Raw genomic sequence first — 15,802 nt, forward strand, 5'->3', positions numbered from 1 at the left:
GTTCTTGTGGATTGGACTTTCCCCTCTTTGAAAATGTAAAAGATTGAGCCTTTTAGCTGAACAAAGTTCTATATAGAGAAATTAGACGATATAAATTGATGGGTAATGTTTATCCTTTTATTTTTCTATATCAGTGAGTTGGGTGGCTTTTAAGAGTTTTAACAGCTGAACCAAGAGTTCTTTTTGTGTGTGTGTCAGAAGAGGCTTCTGCACTATTTTGAAAAATTGTGAATAGCATTATCCCCACCCCTCTTAAACCAGAATGCCTTTGATCATCGCTTCTTGTCCAGTGTCATAGTGGTAAAGAATTCTCAATCCTTAAACAGCTCCTTAAATTCTCCTGAAACTGGATACTCAAAGAGGCATAGGACTTTGAAATCTTAAGAAGCTGCCTTATGTGAGTCATTTCCCTTTTAATGAATTGGGATCGGTAGGCACTTCTGGAAACTTCAACCAGTTTTGACCAATACCGAGTAGAAGACCAAGAGTACATAGTTTTGCATAAAAGTGTGTTTTAGCAAACCCTTAAATGCCTCTGATGGTACTTTAAAACCAAATTGCATCTCCGTTTCTGAACAGGTGTTGTGTGACTTTTCCCCACTAAGACCTCTGTGCCTGTCCAAGACCTTTTGCAGTTGTGTGTGTGTGTGTGTTTGCAAATTTCACTCCTGCAAGTGTGCTGAGGGGTGGGGCATCAGTTTACATTTCCTTAGGAAAACTTGCCTTGAATCACTTCTTAGTTTTTGTTTTAAAAAAAAGGAAAAGGCAAAAAAGACTGACAGGAGAAGGCAGCTCTTTGTTGCGGTACAGTTATAATGCCTCTGAACCAAAAGCTTTTCCAGAGGCAGAGACAAACTTCACCCCCCCCCCCCAAGAGAGAGTGGTGATGTTGCTCTTGGCCCTCTGGCCTGTACAAATGAAGGTATGTAGAGTTAGTTCTAGCACTTGTGATAGGTTTCCGTCTGCTTTTTTATGAACATGTACAACTTTTGTGCTGTCCCAGAAACGTTTTGTCCATACAAAGAGTACAGTTTAGAGTGGTACCTTTAGTTACGAACTTAATTCATTCCAGAGGTCTGTTCTTGACCTGAAACTGTTCTTAACTAGAGGCGTGCTTTTGCTAATGGGGCCTCTTGCTGCCGCTGTGCCGCTGGCACATGATTTCCGTTCCCATTCTGGGGCAAAGTTCTCAACTCGAGGTAACTCTTCCATGTGAGCGGAGTTCATAACATGAAGCATTTGTAACCTGAGGCGTTTGTAACTCGAGGTACCACTGTATTTTTATTTTATATATATAGTTAGCAAATCAGGATTGCAACTGGATGGTCCCGTTTGTTGTATGTGGGAAATGTACAATTCTAAAGCAAGATACCGTATTGGCCCAAATATAAGCCACACTCCCCCCCCCCCCAAATTCCAACCATGAAAAGTTAAAGTGCGGCTTAAATTCGCAACCTTACAGAAGTTGCTGAAACAGCTGTGCTAGGTCTGTGGCCCTGCCTTGCCTTCCAGGGCCGGAATGGAGAGAGCGCCCCCCCCCGATGCCACCACGAGGGCTGTCGGGGGTGTGGGACAATGGTACCCAGCCATTGGGAAACCCAGCCAGATGGGCAGGGTATAAATAATAAATTATTATTATTATTATTATTATTATTATTATTATTTATTATCTTGCGGCTCCCAAGCCTCCCTCAAGACATCAGGGGGAAGGGGGGGAGGCCGCCAGCGAAGCAGCACAGCTCTCCCCCCCCCCCCCAGGAAGCATCCCTGGAGTGTGGGGGAATGGTACCCGTAGGATTTTCTTCTACATTTGCCATTTACAGGTGTGAGTGTCTGCAGAACTTTAAGGCAGCGGCTTATATTCAGGTATTGTCTTTTCTTCTTTTCCCTCTTTGAATTTTAAAGGTGTGGCTTATTAGCAGGTGCGGCTTATATTTGGGTCAATATGGTACTTAAAAAAGAAGAAGAAATCCTGTTGGGAGTTAACTGAACAATATATAAGAAATAATTGTAACGGGCTGCCTCTTCCAAAGTGCCTGGCTCTATACACTTTATAAATAATAGTTATTTATAAATAGCAGCTATTTCATAGGAATGCGCTTGGTGGACTGGCTGCAGATCAGCCTGATGGGAATGGTAGTTCCATACACCTGGTGGGCGCCATGAGGATGAAGGCTGCTCCAAGTGTGTGGGTTGTAGATGGTTGCTTTTGTGCTTGAAAGTGCCAAAGCTCAACCTGATCACTTTAATTATAAATACTAATGCACAACTGCTTCAGATTATTCCAGTCTTCTTCCTCAGCAGCGAGAAGTCAAACAAAAATACCTCAGAGGTTCCTTTTCTTTCTTTGGTGGGTTATGGTGGGCTTAGAGCTGCTGCTGCTCATTTGCATATTGGCTGCTACCTTTTGCCGCCATCCCAAATCTTTCTAATCAGTGCTTTTTTGCCGGGGGGGGGGGGGAGAGTGCAGAAAAGACCCAAAAGGTGCCGGTACTCATATCTTTAAAAAGAACCATGAGTTTCAGTACAAAATGGCTGCCATGGGCAGGGGGGGGAAAGGTGATGGTACTCCATACTGTACAGTACTGTCACAAAAAAGCACTGTTTATAATATATTTGTGGCAGAACTACAGGGGGGGGGTGTGATATGGGGCTGGTTCTTGAAAGAGCACCCCATGTGAATTTTCCCTTCATCTCCCCACCTCATCCTGACATGGTCAGTAGGGTCACCTTTACCATGTTGTGCTTGTATGTCCACACAGCACAGGCGCCTGATCTCACCACTTGGGGGAAGTGTTCCTACTGGGATGGGCAGTCGGGAGTAACTGACACAAGTGTTGTCTTCAGGGTTGGGCGTAACATGGAGGTCTGCCCTAGAACTTGCCGTGATCCCTGGCCAAAGCACTACACCTGGAATTGCCCTTTACTTGACAGGGATGATCATCTGCAATCTGAAGGTGTCCTAAGGTCTTCCTGTGGAGGGATAACCAGTCCCAAAACCTCCTGCCATTTGATGGTTATATCAGACAAATTTTGATCTCCCTTCACCCTGCTGTGGCATTTATTTTGATTTTGGTGGGTTTCTCTCTTCCATGTGTGTGTGTTTGTATTCCCTGGCAAAAAGAGGATTCTGTTCCTGGTGGTCAAATATTGATTGTAGAGGTGCACAGTTGAATTTGTAAAACACCTCTTGACTCACTACTTCAGCATTTTCAAAATCCTGTGTCTCTTGCTTCTCGGCTTTCTTAGCATATATGTTTGGAGCAGAAGGAGGTTTTGGGTGGTATTCCACTGTATCCTACACAGAGTAAACCCATTGAAATTAATGAACCTCAGCTAAACATGTCCATTAACTACAATGCTTCTACCCCGAGTAAATGTTGAATTTGTTGTCAAGCTTGCACTAAGTTTTAAAACCATTCTGATAATACTTCTCACTGAATGATTTCCAGGAAACTGAAGGATTTTTTTAAAGGTACCACTCAATACCTTCAGTCAAATGTTCTTCTGCAATGTACTTGCATGCTGATTTTCATTGCCCTTCTGAATAGAGGCACTGATCACTTGGATATAAATGCAGGCAGCAGTCCCAGCATACATTTAGTAACTTGGCCCTTGAGTAACTTCCTATTGTTGGGGAATAATCTTGGCTGTTGCCTTTTTGGAGATGTATGAGAGCTAGAGGCATGTTGGCTAAAAGCAGGGTGAGTGCATTACTTGACTGGGGAAAACAGAATTATTATAGCAGCTACTGCTGGAAGACGAATGTGTGTCCATCATGGCTAGTTGCCTGTTTGTTCAACTGAAAATGGACATTAGGTTGCAAAATCAATAGGAATATTTTTCATTCTCTTAACAGTGTGTATGTAGCATTTTCAGCCTTTGGAATGTAGAGGGAAAAGACATTCCAGAGTGTCATACAAACCACAGGAGAGTTTAGCCTTGGTCTTGAGGACTGAAATTTAAAATTGATTTCTACACCTGTTCCAGCATGTCAGGCAGAAGACTAGGCTAGGTTCCCGTACAGTCTAGATTTCTTTGCCAATAGAATTTTTGTACAGACACAGGTGGGGAACCTGTGGCCCTCCAGATATTGGACTCCCACTCCTGTTAACTCTACCAGTGCCCATTCTAGATGGGAATGATGGGAGTTTTAGTGCAACAACATCTGGAGGTTCCATCACACTTGATATCTAATGTAAACCTCCCTCTTACATTCTGAAGTGCTACAGCCCAGAGATGGGTTCAGCAGAATGCTCAGGACTAGGGCAAGTATTCATGGCCAATTGTTTCCCCCTTTGAATAGTAGGGATGCACCCTCACCCGCCCTGCTCAATGCCTTACTACAAGCTGCTTTTGAAAACCCCTCCTTTTCAGAAGTTTGTTGGATGTGTATATTTGGACAGGGCTTGCCTTGAATGAACAGTGCACAGAACTAGTGACATAGCTTTTTTTGAACTGGACCCAACTTTCTATTCGTAGATCAGAGTTGCTTTTGCCCAAGCAACCAGTGGATAACCACAAGTCTTCCACTACATGAACATGCTGCAAGGGTCTGTAGCATGTTGGTTATGCCACATGCCTGCTTAATCACTGCACATTTTTAAAAAACTTATGCACAAAACCCGCTATCACAAGAAAGTGTGAAGCAATCTCCTAGTCGAGTTGGAAAATAGGCCTCTGGGAAAAGCAGTTTGGAATCAGCTCACGCATTGACTAGTGGTGTGACTGAAAAAGAAGCAGCACAAGCTAGCCAATCAGGGATCCAGTTCACAGCAGCATCTCTGCTTGCTAATGTTGCAGAATGCATGCATGAGAAGACAGAAGTTGCTGCGGGAGGGAGATCTGTAGCTGTGCCCCTTGTGCTGCTGCCGTTAATACATGCCTGTGACCTTAAGGGCAGTAACAGTCTAAAATCAACCAAATATAACTGACCCAGCCCAAAGCTCTGCTGGCTAGTATTTTTTATTCTGTTGGGAATATGATTCAAAATACAAAAGAGGCATGGGGGTGGGGGCTTGCTGGACCATCCTTCTGGCTATGTTCCAGCCCTACATGTGCACACCAGCAGTCTGGCTCCTGAGGTCATTTTCCCTAGCCAGATTGTAATTCTGTAAGAAGGCGTGTGTGTGTGTGTTTTAGGGGTAGAATGGGGGGGGGCTGGGTTCAGGAGCCTCGCCATCATGTTTTCTGCTTTAAACCTCACCAACCACTGCACACAATTGGGGACAGGCTCACATTTAAAGACTGGTCTCCCCTATTTGATTTCCTTGCAGTCTAGATCAGAGGCTAGGATGTCACCATGAACTAGGCTGGCTTCTCAGAAGCTAATCTGTGAAGCAGCTGGGGAAGATTCTGACAGCCACCAGTGGGATGGTCTCTGAGTGTAGTCTTCATTTTTTAAAAAACAAAAAAATCTGAATACTCATTAATGACCAGTGGCTGGGACTGGAACTCCCCTTCTAAAGCAGAGTAAGAAATGTGTTTTCCAGGGATTACAGACTACACCTGCCATCATTCCTGACCATTGCTAATGGTGGCTGAGGCTGATGGGCATGGGGAGCCCGATGACATCGGGGGGGGGGGACTCGCTCCCCACCTCTGCTCTAAAGCCATCTTCAGCTATGCCATGCCTTGGCTTAAGAAATTAAAATATTCTAGCAGCTAAAGTTTTTTGAAAGGTCTTTAAGAAACAAAGCAGGCAAGTGCACACATTGCTGCTTTGCATGCTATAAACGCACATTTATTTTTAAAAAAAACAAGGGTGGATTTTTAAAAATTGATATTTTGTTCTTCTAAAATTGCCTTTTTATGTATTTACCAATGTCTACTTTTTAAAAGAATGTTTCTACATATATGTATATGTATAACAGAGGAGAAAGTTGTTTTTCTGAGAAATGCTGCTACAGTTAAAACACTGGAGCTTAAGAAATAAAAGTATTTGATCTGATTTCCATATGCATGCATTTTGTGTTTGATTCTTTTTTTGGGGGGGGGGGTAAATGGTAACTAGAAACTTATACTCAAGTTGTCTGTGGGGCAGAATTCTGCAATACGTTAATTATATTTCATCCCCCCTACCTCCAAGGATCCCAGGGCGGTGTTAGATGGTTCTGTTCCTTCATTTTATTTCCCCCACATCCCTGCGCAGCAGAGCAGGCTCAGTGAATGACTGACCCAAAATTACTCGGTGAGCTTCATGGCTGGGGATGGGGTGGGTTTGAACCTGGGTGTCCTCTGATCATCACAATTATAACAAATAAAGGCTTGACATATCTCGCTTTGCATATCATGAGTCTAACTCATTTCACCTTTTAAGTTGAATTACTGAAATAAAGTTAAGTTGAATTACTGAAATAAATGAACTTTTCCACGATATTCTAATTTTTCGAGTTTCACCTGTACAAACCCGGTACTCACATCAAAGTGAAGACATGTGCCTTAAAATGTGTTGTAAGCACACAAATATGTGCTCAGAGGTACATCTTCTGCATACCTGTTGACTTTGGCATCACAGATGGATGTGCAAAGCGGCTCTTATCTTCTTTCTTCATGTGGAAGCACCACAAAACAACTGTTTTACAGAAGAAAATTTGGTGATCGCTGAGACTCCCCACCCACAGCAGCAGGTAGAACGCCCCCCCCCAACAAATAAAACACAGCCAAAAAACAGATCCCTTCCCAACAAATAAAAAAATATAAATTGGGAGTGGCAGTGGCTCATGTTGGGCTTGGAAAAGTTGTCTGATGGTGTCCGTGGGTACCATTTGCAGGCCCCAGTGCTATGTTATAATGCACACTATATGTTGAAATCCAAACCCTGTGTATTTGGAGATGGGTGATGGAAAGACACAGACGCCCTCCATGACCCTAGGAAAGGATTTCATGATCTGATAGTTGATAACAAACTCATAAATGTACAGAATTCAGTGCTCAGTACAAAAATTAGCCTGTGTTATTTTATGAAATGTCTCTAGCACATGAGACAGTGCAAGTAGATTTAAAATTGTGGAAGCAGATGGTGGGGTTTCAGAAACTGAAACATGGGGTTTCTAACGGGCTGGAGGAGGGACACTTTCTCTTTTCCAAAGTTCAAATACAAAAATTAAAATCTTCATGTTCATGCATACAAAGAAAGCAAACTTTTTTTGCATTCTGCCAAAAGGTGGCAGGGTGTAGTCATTCTTTTTCTTTCTTTACAGTTCTTTACGATCTGATAATTTTGCCTTGGAATGCAAATTCTATGCTGGCTCCCCTTTCACATATCTTTAAAAGGGCTATGTGCCATGTTAAAAAATAAATTTTGTAGTTTTCTTCATGGGGAGGTGAGAGTGAATTCAGACATGCAACCCTTTTCCTGTTCCTCTCCATCTGTTGTCTGAAGTCCAGGAAAAGCTAATCCACATGATTCTACTGAAGGCAAAATAAAAGTACAAAAAGTTACAGTACAGCATGTGAGCAATTACTGCAAGACAATTGCCTTTTTCTAGCCAATTTCTGCCTTACTCCTTAAGCACTCTTCTGCCTTTGGCTGATCTCTTCACACTGTTTTTATAGTGATTCTGAGAGTACACACTCTGAAGATCTCCTGTTGATACAGATTTGTATTTACAAAGATTAAGGATAAGCTGCAGCAAAGAGAATATGATAAATGAGTATACCACATTAATGCTACTGGTATATACAGATACAACAGTATTAACTAATTGTACCTTGGCAGGCAAGCCGTATGGGAATTTGATGGCGTGGTTGTCTTAATGGATTGGATCAATGGTTTGTAAAAGCCCTCTGTGGTACAACAGGCACACAGAGGACCAAGACATCTGTTGCTTCAAGAAGTGGAAATGAAGCAGGTTCACAATGAAATGCAGACAAAACCAAATTTCACCACCATCCCTAACCTCCGTATGACATGTTGAACTGTAAGCTTCCCAGATAGAATAGTTGAAGGGGCTCTGAAGGGGCTCTGAAGCAGGAAATCATAGGAAGGAATTTGGGGGTCTCTACCACAGACATCTCAGTACCCTTCACAAACCGCAATTCCTGTGGTTCTTTGAAAGAAACACAGATAAACATGTTTCAAACTGGTTTAAATTTGCAGCATAGATATGCCAGAATTGAGAGAATTTTTAAATATTCACTGCATTACTGACATCTGGAAAACACTGTTGCTCCCAATTTTAGTTCTCTTCTCCCCCATAGAGTTGTCTCATTAGAACAAATTGGGCATTAGATCGGCAGTGAACATTTCTTGTACTTTTGTTTTGGCGCTTGCTGAAAGGCCAAGGTGGTGGGGGGGGGGGTTATTACTTACACCCCACCCATCTGACTGTGTTGCTCCAGCCACTCTGGGTGGCTTTCAACAAAATATAAAGGAACAAAACATCAAACATTAGAAACTTCCCGAGACAGGGCTGCCTTCAGATGCCTTTGGAAAGTTGTATAGTTGGTTATCTGTTTGACATCTGATGGGAGGACGTTCTACCGGGCAGGCGCCACTGCCGAGGAGGCCCTCCACCTGGTACCCCGTAACCTCACTTTTTGTCAAAAGCTGAACCATGCGGGTGGAGACGCTCCTTTGGGGATACAGATGCGGGACTGTGGCTACTTCTACATGGCATTTCATTGGGTACTTTGTGCTCCCTATGCCAACAAGATTTTACAGCACTTGCATGCCATCCTCTATATCAAAATGCCACCCATTTTTAAAAAAGCTTACTCGATCTTCCAGGGAAATGGTAAATCTCGATTAAGTGGGGAAATAAAATGAGATGGCGCACACACACACACACACACACACACACACAATTTATAAATTAAATTTTCTGTTTTACGATTTTAAATACTCATTTTACATCCTTAATATTTCAATGACTTCCCTTATTTTCTTTCCATGGTTCATTTTACTTATCATAAATCCCTGCAAAAACTATACCAATCAGTATTCCATTACTGCATCCATCAAAACTTATTTACACTGTTGAATTTATCTTAACGCTGCCAGTGTTTTCAGCTCTACACAATTATTTTCCAATTCTAATAACTGATTATACATTTTAGACAAAAGTTTCTCTTTGTTTTGTAGAAGTTCTTTTTCGAATTGTGAGCTTTGGTTCAAAAAACCATTCTATCTAATTTAAACATTTCATGTTACTGAAGGCATTGTAACCAATCTATAACATGGCTCCTTACATTTTCCATTGATTTCAGTTTGGGTTGAGATGGCTTTTTCATGAGGAAGAGTTGTAGATGCTGTGCAAAGATTGCCTGCATGAGCAGCACTAAGTCAACAATAAACGGTTGTCTCTGTGGTTTGTGACCAAACCATAGAGACATGCTGGCTGGGCAACCACTTCAAGAGTCCAAGTTCCAGGGGCTCTTGCTTTACCTATGTGAATATTTTGATGTCAGAGTTGCTTCTCTCGGTGAAGAGGCACAGAGATGGATCAGCAGCTGGGTTGAGGACACCCCCCCCCCCCAGAGTGTGTTCCAGGGGAAGCCGCAGAGAACATTTTGATCTTTACTATCCCCACAGTTGGTGACTGGTGCCCAATAGGACTGGTAGGGCAGGAGGAAGGGGGGCAGCAGGCCGAGACAACGTGGGGCAGATCCACACCCTACATTGAAAGCACATTTGATACATATTTAAAACACATGACTCCCTCCCACAACAATTCTGGAAACTGTAGCTCTGTGAGGGGGAAATTGCAGTTCTCGGGATTCTTTGCGGGGAGTCATGTACATTGAATGTGCTTTCAATGTGTGGTGTGGATTGACTCTTAATCATAGGTTTATCCCTGGGGCAGCCCAGGATGTTTTGCTGCGGTAGGCAAAGCAACACCCCACCACCCCACCCGCCGATCTGGGGCCCCTCCCTGCCTTTGCTGTCATGCCTGCATTGCCACCAACCTTGCCACCGCAGCTGCACCCAGGGTGAGGCTGGCAGCTGTGTAAGGCGGGGATGGGGGCTGAATCTGTCACCTGAAGCACATTGCTTCATCTTCTCTCATGGAAGCACTGGCCTTATTTATTTATTTATTTATTTATTTTATTGTTATTTATTAAATTTGTATACTCCATCCTCCAGTGTACAAGGTTCTATAAGCACAAAACTCAGACTGAGGAGAAGGAAGCTGATAGGCAGGGCCACCCACTGCGCTGCTTATAGGTAAGAAAGCCTTCAGGGGCTAGCCACAGACGTGTCCCATTTGCCCTAATGGACCAGCCCCCCCTGCTTACCCCAAAGCAGGCTGCCTTGTGCCAATGGCAGGAAGAGTCCAAAATGGCTGGTGGGCACCAAGCTGGTGAAAGCTGCGTTGGGGCTGCCTTGTCCAAAGCCAAAAAACGCCTTGATATCTTTGGACATGTCATTGCAGGGAAAGTACCATTCTTACACTTGCTGGAACTGTGATTCATATGGTTTGGCTTTGACACGTACTCTTTCAATATACCTGTCATGATCAGAAGGTCAGCAGTTCGATTCCCCACGACATGGTGAGCTCCCGTTGCTCGGTCCCTGCTCCTGCCAACCTAGCAGTTCGAAAGCATGTTGAAGTGCAAGTAGATAAATAGGTACCACTCTGGTGGGAAGGTAAACGGTGTTTCCGTGCACTGCTCTGGTTTCACCAGAAGCGGCTTAGTCATGACCCGGAAAAACTGTCCGCGGACAAACATCGGCTCCCTCAGCCAGTAAAGCGAGATGAGCGCTGCAACCCCAGAGTCGTCCATGACTGGACTTAACTGTCAGGGGTCCTTTACTTTTTTTTATCACCCATGCCACTCTTGAGTTGGGTTGCAGGGGCAGAGTGAATAGCGCATGGCAGTGCCAGCTACTTGCACAATACGGTGGAGCTCTTACCTGTGCAGGTCACAAGGGAGAGATCTGGGGCTGCTGACCATCTGGCTTGCATTCCCTTCTCTGCCCATTTTTGCCTCTTGCCCCGCCCCCTGCTGGCCTGTGGCCCTTTGAAGACTGCCAGAAGGGAATGTGGCCTTTGGACTGAAAATGCACCCCCCCCCCCAAATATGCCATGGGTGCTGCAGGTTTAGCAGCTTCCCCGGGTTGGGCCACCTCAAATCATGCCTAGTTTGTCCCTGAGTTGGTAAACAGTAGACTCACCTTCCAAGTGCTGTGCCAGAACAGATTTACAATACATCTACGCATAATGAAGATTACACATTCAGGTAAAATAGACACACACAACTACTCACCCCTAAGATCTTCAGATCAGTAGCTCTTATTGCGTTCTCATACATCTCTCACCTTTCAGAAAAGCACACACATTTATGACAAAGAGGGAAGAGGGTGTTTAAATATTTATTCGATGATGAAATCCAAAATATAAACTTATTCAGGACATTTTATCAAGCATAAGAAACACGTTATTGCTCCATCTCCTGTAGGTAAACACATCAGTCAAGCAAACCAGGCTAATCCAGATTGCGGGACATCACAATCCCAGGGCACCTTTTTAGCTGGCATGCAGGTGTGTATGTTAGAGGGCCAGCAAAGAAGTCCACTTATAAAATGCTTCCCAAAGTCTGGAACGGGCAAAGTGAGAAGCAATCTCTGGCCCAATCCCCATTCAAGCTCCATTTTAGCAAAAACCAAGATGTGGCCCTACAACTCCTATCAGCCCCAGCAAGCATGACTAATGGTCAGGGGAAGTGTAGTCCAATCCATCTGGAGGGCAACACATTGACTTCATTTGTTTTGTTCCCTTGCTTATGAGAATATTCCATGTGAAAACGATGACTGATACTATGGGTGCTGGCAGTTCACGTCAGCTGTCAGAGAGAAGGAATACCTGTCCCCTGTCCTCAAATAATTCAGTTCCCTGTCCTTAAAGGTGACCTCTGAGCATGTTCTGCCCACCACCTGCTCAGAAATGCATCTCCATGAAGCTGGAGCCCTGCACATATACAGGAAAGTGTTTGCGCATTTAATACAGGATCCAAGCTGCAGCCCCAAATTTATGCACAAATTAAGCAAGCTACAGTTTGGGGCTTCTAAATACAATAAAATGACTAAATTTAAAGTTTTACATATAGGCACCCCCCCCCCCACGCAAGGGTTACGTTCCAGGATCCTGCACACATAAGTAAAATTGCATAAAATGGGGAGCCCCCTCTAAGCACCCTTTAAATGCCCTTTCTGCTGTGCTCTCTGCAATCCATACAAAAAATACTGTATCCAAAAATATCCACAACTAGAATTGAAGCTCTGGCACGGCAGGAGGCTGGAGGATGTGTGCTGAAGCGTCTGCTGCTGCTGCTGCTGCACAGCCCCACATATCAGCTGTTAGGCGGGGAGAGTGAGCAGCGTAACCAAAGCCCCACTGCATCTCTGGTCTCTTTGCGGCTTCCACCACCCTCAGCGACATCCTCTTCAGGCTCAGGGAGGGTCTCCTCATGAACCACAGGGAATCTCCAGCTCTTTCCTGCCATTTCTGGGTTTGAATTGAAATATTTAATTATTTTCGTGGTCGCGTGTAAATGGAGAGATGCCTTTAATGCTGTGAACTCTCTCCATCAAAACCCAGGTTGAAAATACATGTACAATAAACCTTTTTTACACACACACACACACACACACACACACACACACACACACACACGTGTCTCCACTGTGTTTTGATTTTCCAACAGAAACACAACCCTGCTTACGTGCCTAGAACCCTGGGATCTCTTGCTACCCCAAGGCGTAGATTGGGGTGGTTTGTAACAATATTGAATCACCTGTAGCTTCCCTGCCCCATAGTGGTGACACAGCTTACAATATAACCTCTTGGTCTAACAAAGGAGAGGATGTGCCAAAGGGATTCTGAAGAGCACACAGAATAGAAGAGCTTAGTTTTTAAAATAATGTATTCAATGTTCCTGAAAAAGGGCTGCTTTAATATCCTTGGGGATATATTTTTTTCTGGATGAATACGCCACAAAGTTTACCTGTTATGTGAGCACCAGTTCTTTTAACAGACCCTGGAATCCATCATTTGTTTGCTTAGGCTATTAAATTCACCTTTCCCAAGCAGGTGTCCCATTAGCCTTGGCCATGTGGGCTGGGGAATATCCAGAGGGCATGAGGCTGGGGAAGACTGGGTTAAATCAGGGGTGGGGACCCACAACCCACAGCCCACATGCCTAATTAGCCCCTCCAGGCTTCCCCATTTGGCTCACCAGGCTATTTTGGCCAAGCCCATGTGTGGGACAGGCAAAGTCAAAACTGGGTCAAAAGGGGGGTTGCAGGCACAGCCCCCACTTTCAGCAGATTGTTGGTGATTGGAGAGAGCACCATGGAGCCAAAAACCTGACAATTAGCTGGGATTGGCTGCACTAAGGAATTCTTCGGGAATAGCCTAGTGTAGCAGAAGGAGCAGGAGCAAGTAGCTTGTTTCTCGTCTGCCGAGACTTTTAAAGGGGTTTCCCCTAACCCTGGATCAGCTGACTGTTAAATAAAAGTCACTTAGGACTAATCTACACAGCTCAGATAAAACATTAAAAATGTGTTATAAAAATGTGACACCAGAGGGCGCTGTACAGCAGTCAATAGAAATTTGCATTGAGAGCTATATTACTTTTTAAAGCATTTTTACAGATCAGTGTAGATCCAGCCTTACTATGCTATGTGAGAATCCATGTCATCTATCAAGAGGACAAGCTTTGATGCTGAGAGGCCTTGGCAAAGTGAGTCACCCCTCCTGCAATGTTGGACCTTCCCAGGATTCAGGAGAGCCCTGCGGCTGAGGCTTTTCTTGGTAGCCCTGTCCATTTCTCCCCTGCAGTGCCCCACATGTTGGCTGAACTCCTGGGGCATTTTGGAGGCTAAAATAGCCAGTGTAGTTTTGGTTCAGCCCAGTGTTGGCTGGTGCCCAATGGACCTTGTGGGGCTGCTCGGAGGTCCCAGAGGCATGGCCAATGAAGCCATGGGGTCAGGGCCAAGTTGTTCTGGTTTTCTTCCCATCCTTCTCCCTTGGAAACACAGGCACCATCTACGCGGGGCTGTGGGAACCCACACATGTTCACGTTCTAAGCCATGGCACGCACATGCTGCAGGGTGTGCCAACATCACATGCGCATGCTGTGGTGACGTCAGCATGCCCCGGGCACCCAGTGTCGCGGGGTCAAGGTGGTGCGCCTGTTTGGAAAGATACTGCAGACACTTAAGCATTGCAGTTTTACAACTACTTAGCACCTAAACTCCAGTATTAGGTACAAATCCGGAGCAAAACAGAAACTAGATTGTCACCATTTTCTTGCATGGATGTTGTTCAATGAATGAATGGTGGGGATCTGTGCAAGAGAATGAAGAATAATCTGGTTTGTGGTTTGCTTTGAATTGAAACGAGATTTGTGCAAGAGAATTATCCTCTGGATTGTTGTGCAAAATGCCTGTCACCAGCTCATGACAGATCAAATAACTACATGCTGTACTGGTTTCCGAAAAGTCCCCCACCTCCCCCCAATTTTGTGTCCAGCTCTGGCTGCCAAAGTTCTATCCGTTGGAATTGGACGACTTTTGTCACGTCCTTTAATCCAGGATCTGGGCAGTATTTGTTCACCGCATGCGATTATTATCTCGTTTACTTGATGCTTTGTTTCTCAATCAAATATTATTGCTGCTTCAGAGGCAAATATCTCACCTCTCTTCCCTGACAATGTCATTAAAGCCCGTGTTTACTTTGGATGACAAGATACTGCATAAAGTATAGGGGAGCTTTTTTTAGCCACACCTGTGGCTTTGTTCTGCAAATGAAAAAGGAAAAGAATGACAATATATTTATTTGTCCACAAAGTCCATTCAGATTTCTGCTAGGAAGAAAATGGGAAACTAGTGGGGCAATCTGGACAAAGACACTGTACGTAAACCAGATTTTGCTCTACTGTGTGAAAACAAAGACAATGGGTTTATTCTTATCAGCTATTTTGCACTTATTCCTGTGTGTCTGATGTGGCATGCTTGAGAAATACAATTTCTGTGGATCCTGATCGGAACTGTCCTGGGCTGTATTCACACAACAGTTTATTGCATTTTCATGACATTTCTTAACTGATAATTTCCACATTATTCTTGAGCTTTCACATAAATAAAAACCCACTTCCAGAACTATAGTGGAACATTGCACAAATTTAGCACTCATTTTCATATTATACTTTGAGGTACAATAAGTACATTTAAATTTTTGTTTTTTAGTTGTGTCCAACTCTTCATGACTCCATGGACCAGAGCACGCCAGGCACTCCTGTCTTCCACTGCCTCCCGCAGTTTGGTCAAACTCATGTCCGTAACTTCAAGAACACTGTCCCACCATCTCATCCTCTGTCGTCCCCTTCTCCTTGTGCCCTCCATCTTTCCCAACATCAGGGTCTTTTCCAGGGAGTCTTCTCTTCTCATGAGGTGGCCAAAGTATTGGAGCCTCAGCTTCAGGATCTGTCCTTCCAGTGAGCACTCAGGGCTGATTTCCTTAAGAATGGAGAGGTTTGATCTTCTGGCAGTCCATGGGACTCTCAAGAGCCTCATCCAGCACCAGAATTCAAAAGCATCCATTCTTTGGTGATCAGTATTTAAATAGTATGTGCTAAATGTGGTACAGTGACTCAGCATGTCTCACCAGAAGGCTGGGGATTTGAGCCCACCCAGGGATGGCTGCGGGAAGGGTTCCTGCATTGCCTGGCATTGGACTAGGTGGCCCTCAGGGGTCCCTTCAAACTCTACAATTTTATAATTTTATGATATACACATTTTTGTGCAATTTCCCTGATTTACTTCTGCAGATTTGCTGCCCTGGCCTCCTGATGGAAT

The 15,802-nt window shown here is 44.2% G+C and overlaps 1 protein-coding gene and 1 long non-coding RNA gene across 5 annotated transcripts in view; both read left to right on the plus strand.

Moving 5' to 3' along the window:
* SLC25A37 (solute carrier family 25 member 37) overlaps positions 1-130 on the plus strand; it is a 33,497-nt gene extending 33,367 nt beyond the window's left edge. For all 4 annotated transcript variants that reach the window (XM_083480664.1, XM_083480662.1, XM_083480665.1 and 1 more), the window contains one exon: positions 1-130. This exon is cut by the window's left edge and continues 676 nt beyond it. In XM_083480664.1, coding sequence (XP_083336790.1) covers positions 1-31 — 31 coding nt within the window. In that variant the 3' untranslated portion in view covers positions 32-130.
* A 1,544-nt stretch (positions 131-1,674) lies between these two features.
* LOC310695858 lies at positions 1,675-5,958 on the plus strand. The gene is made up of 2 exons (XR_014520302.1): positions 1,675-2,559; positions 2,600-5,958. It is a non-coding gene; the product is annotated as an uncharacterized lncRNA (long non-coding RNA).
* The last annotated feature ends 9,844 nt before the right edge of the window (positions 5,959-15,802 follow it).

The sequence above is a fragment of the Podarcis liolepis genome, assembly GCF_965112155.1.
Source record: "Podarcis liolepis genome assembly, chromosome: 16".
NCBI lineage: Eukaryota > Metazoa > Chordata > Lepidosauria > Squamata > Lacertidae > Podarcis > Podarcis liolepis.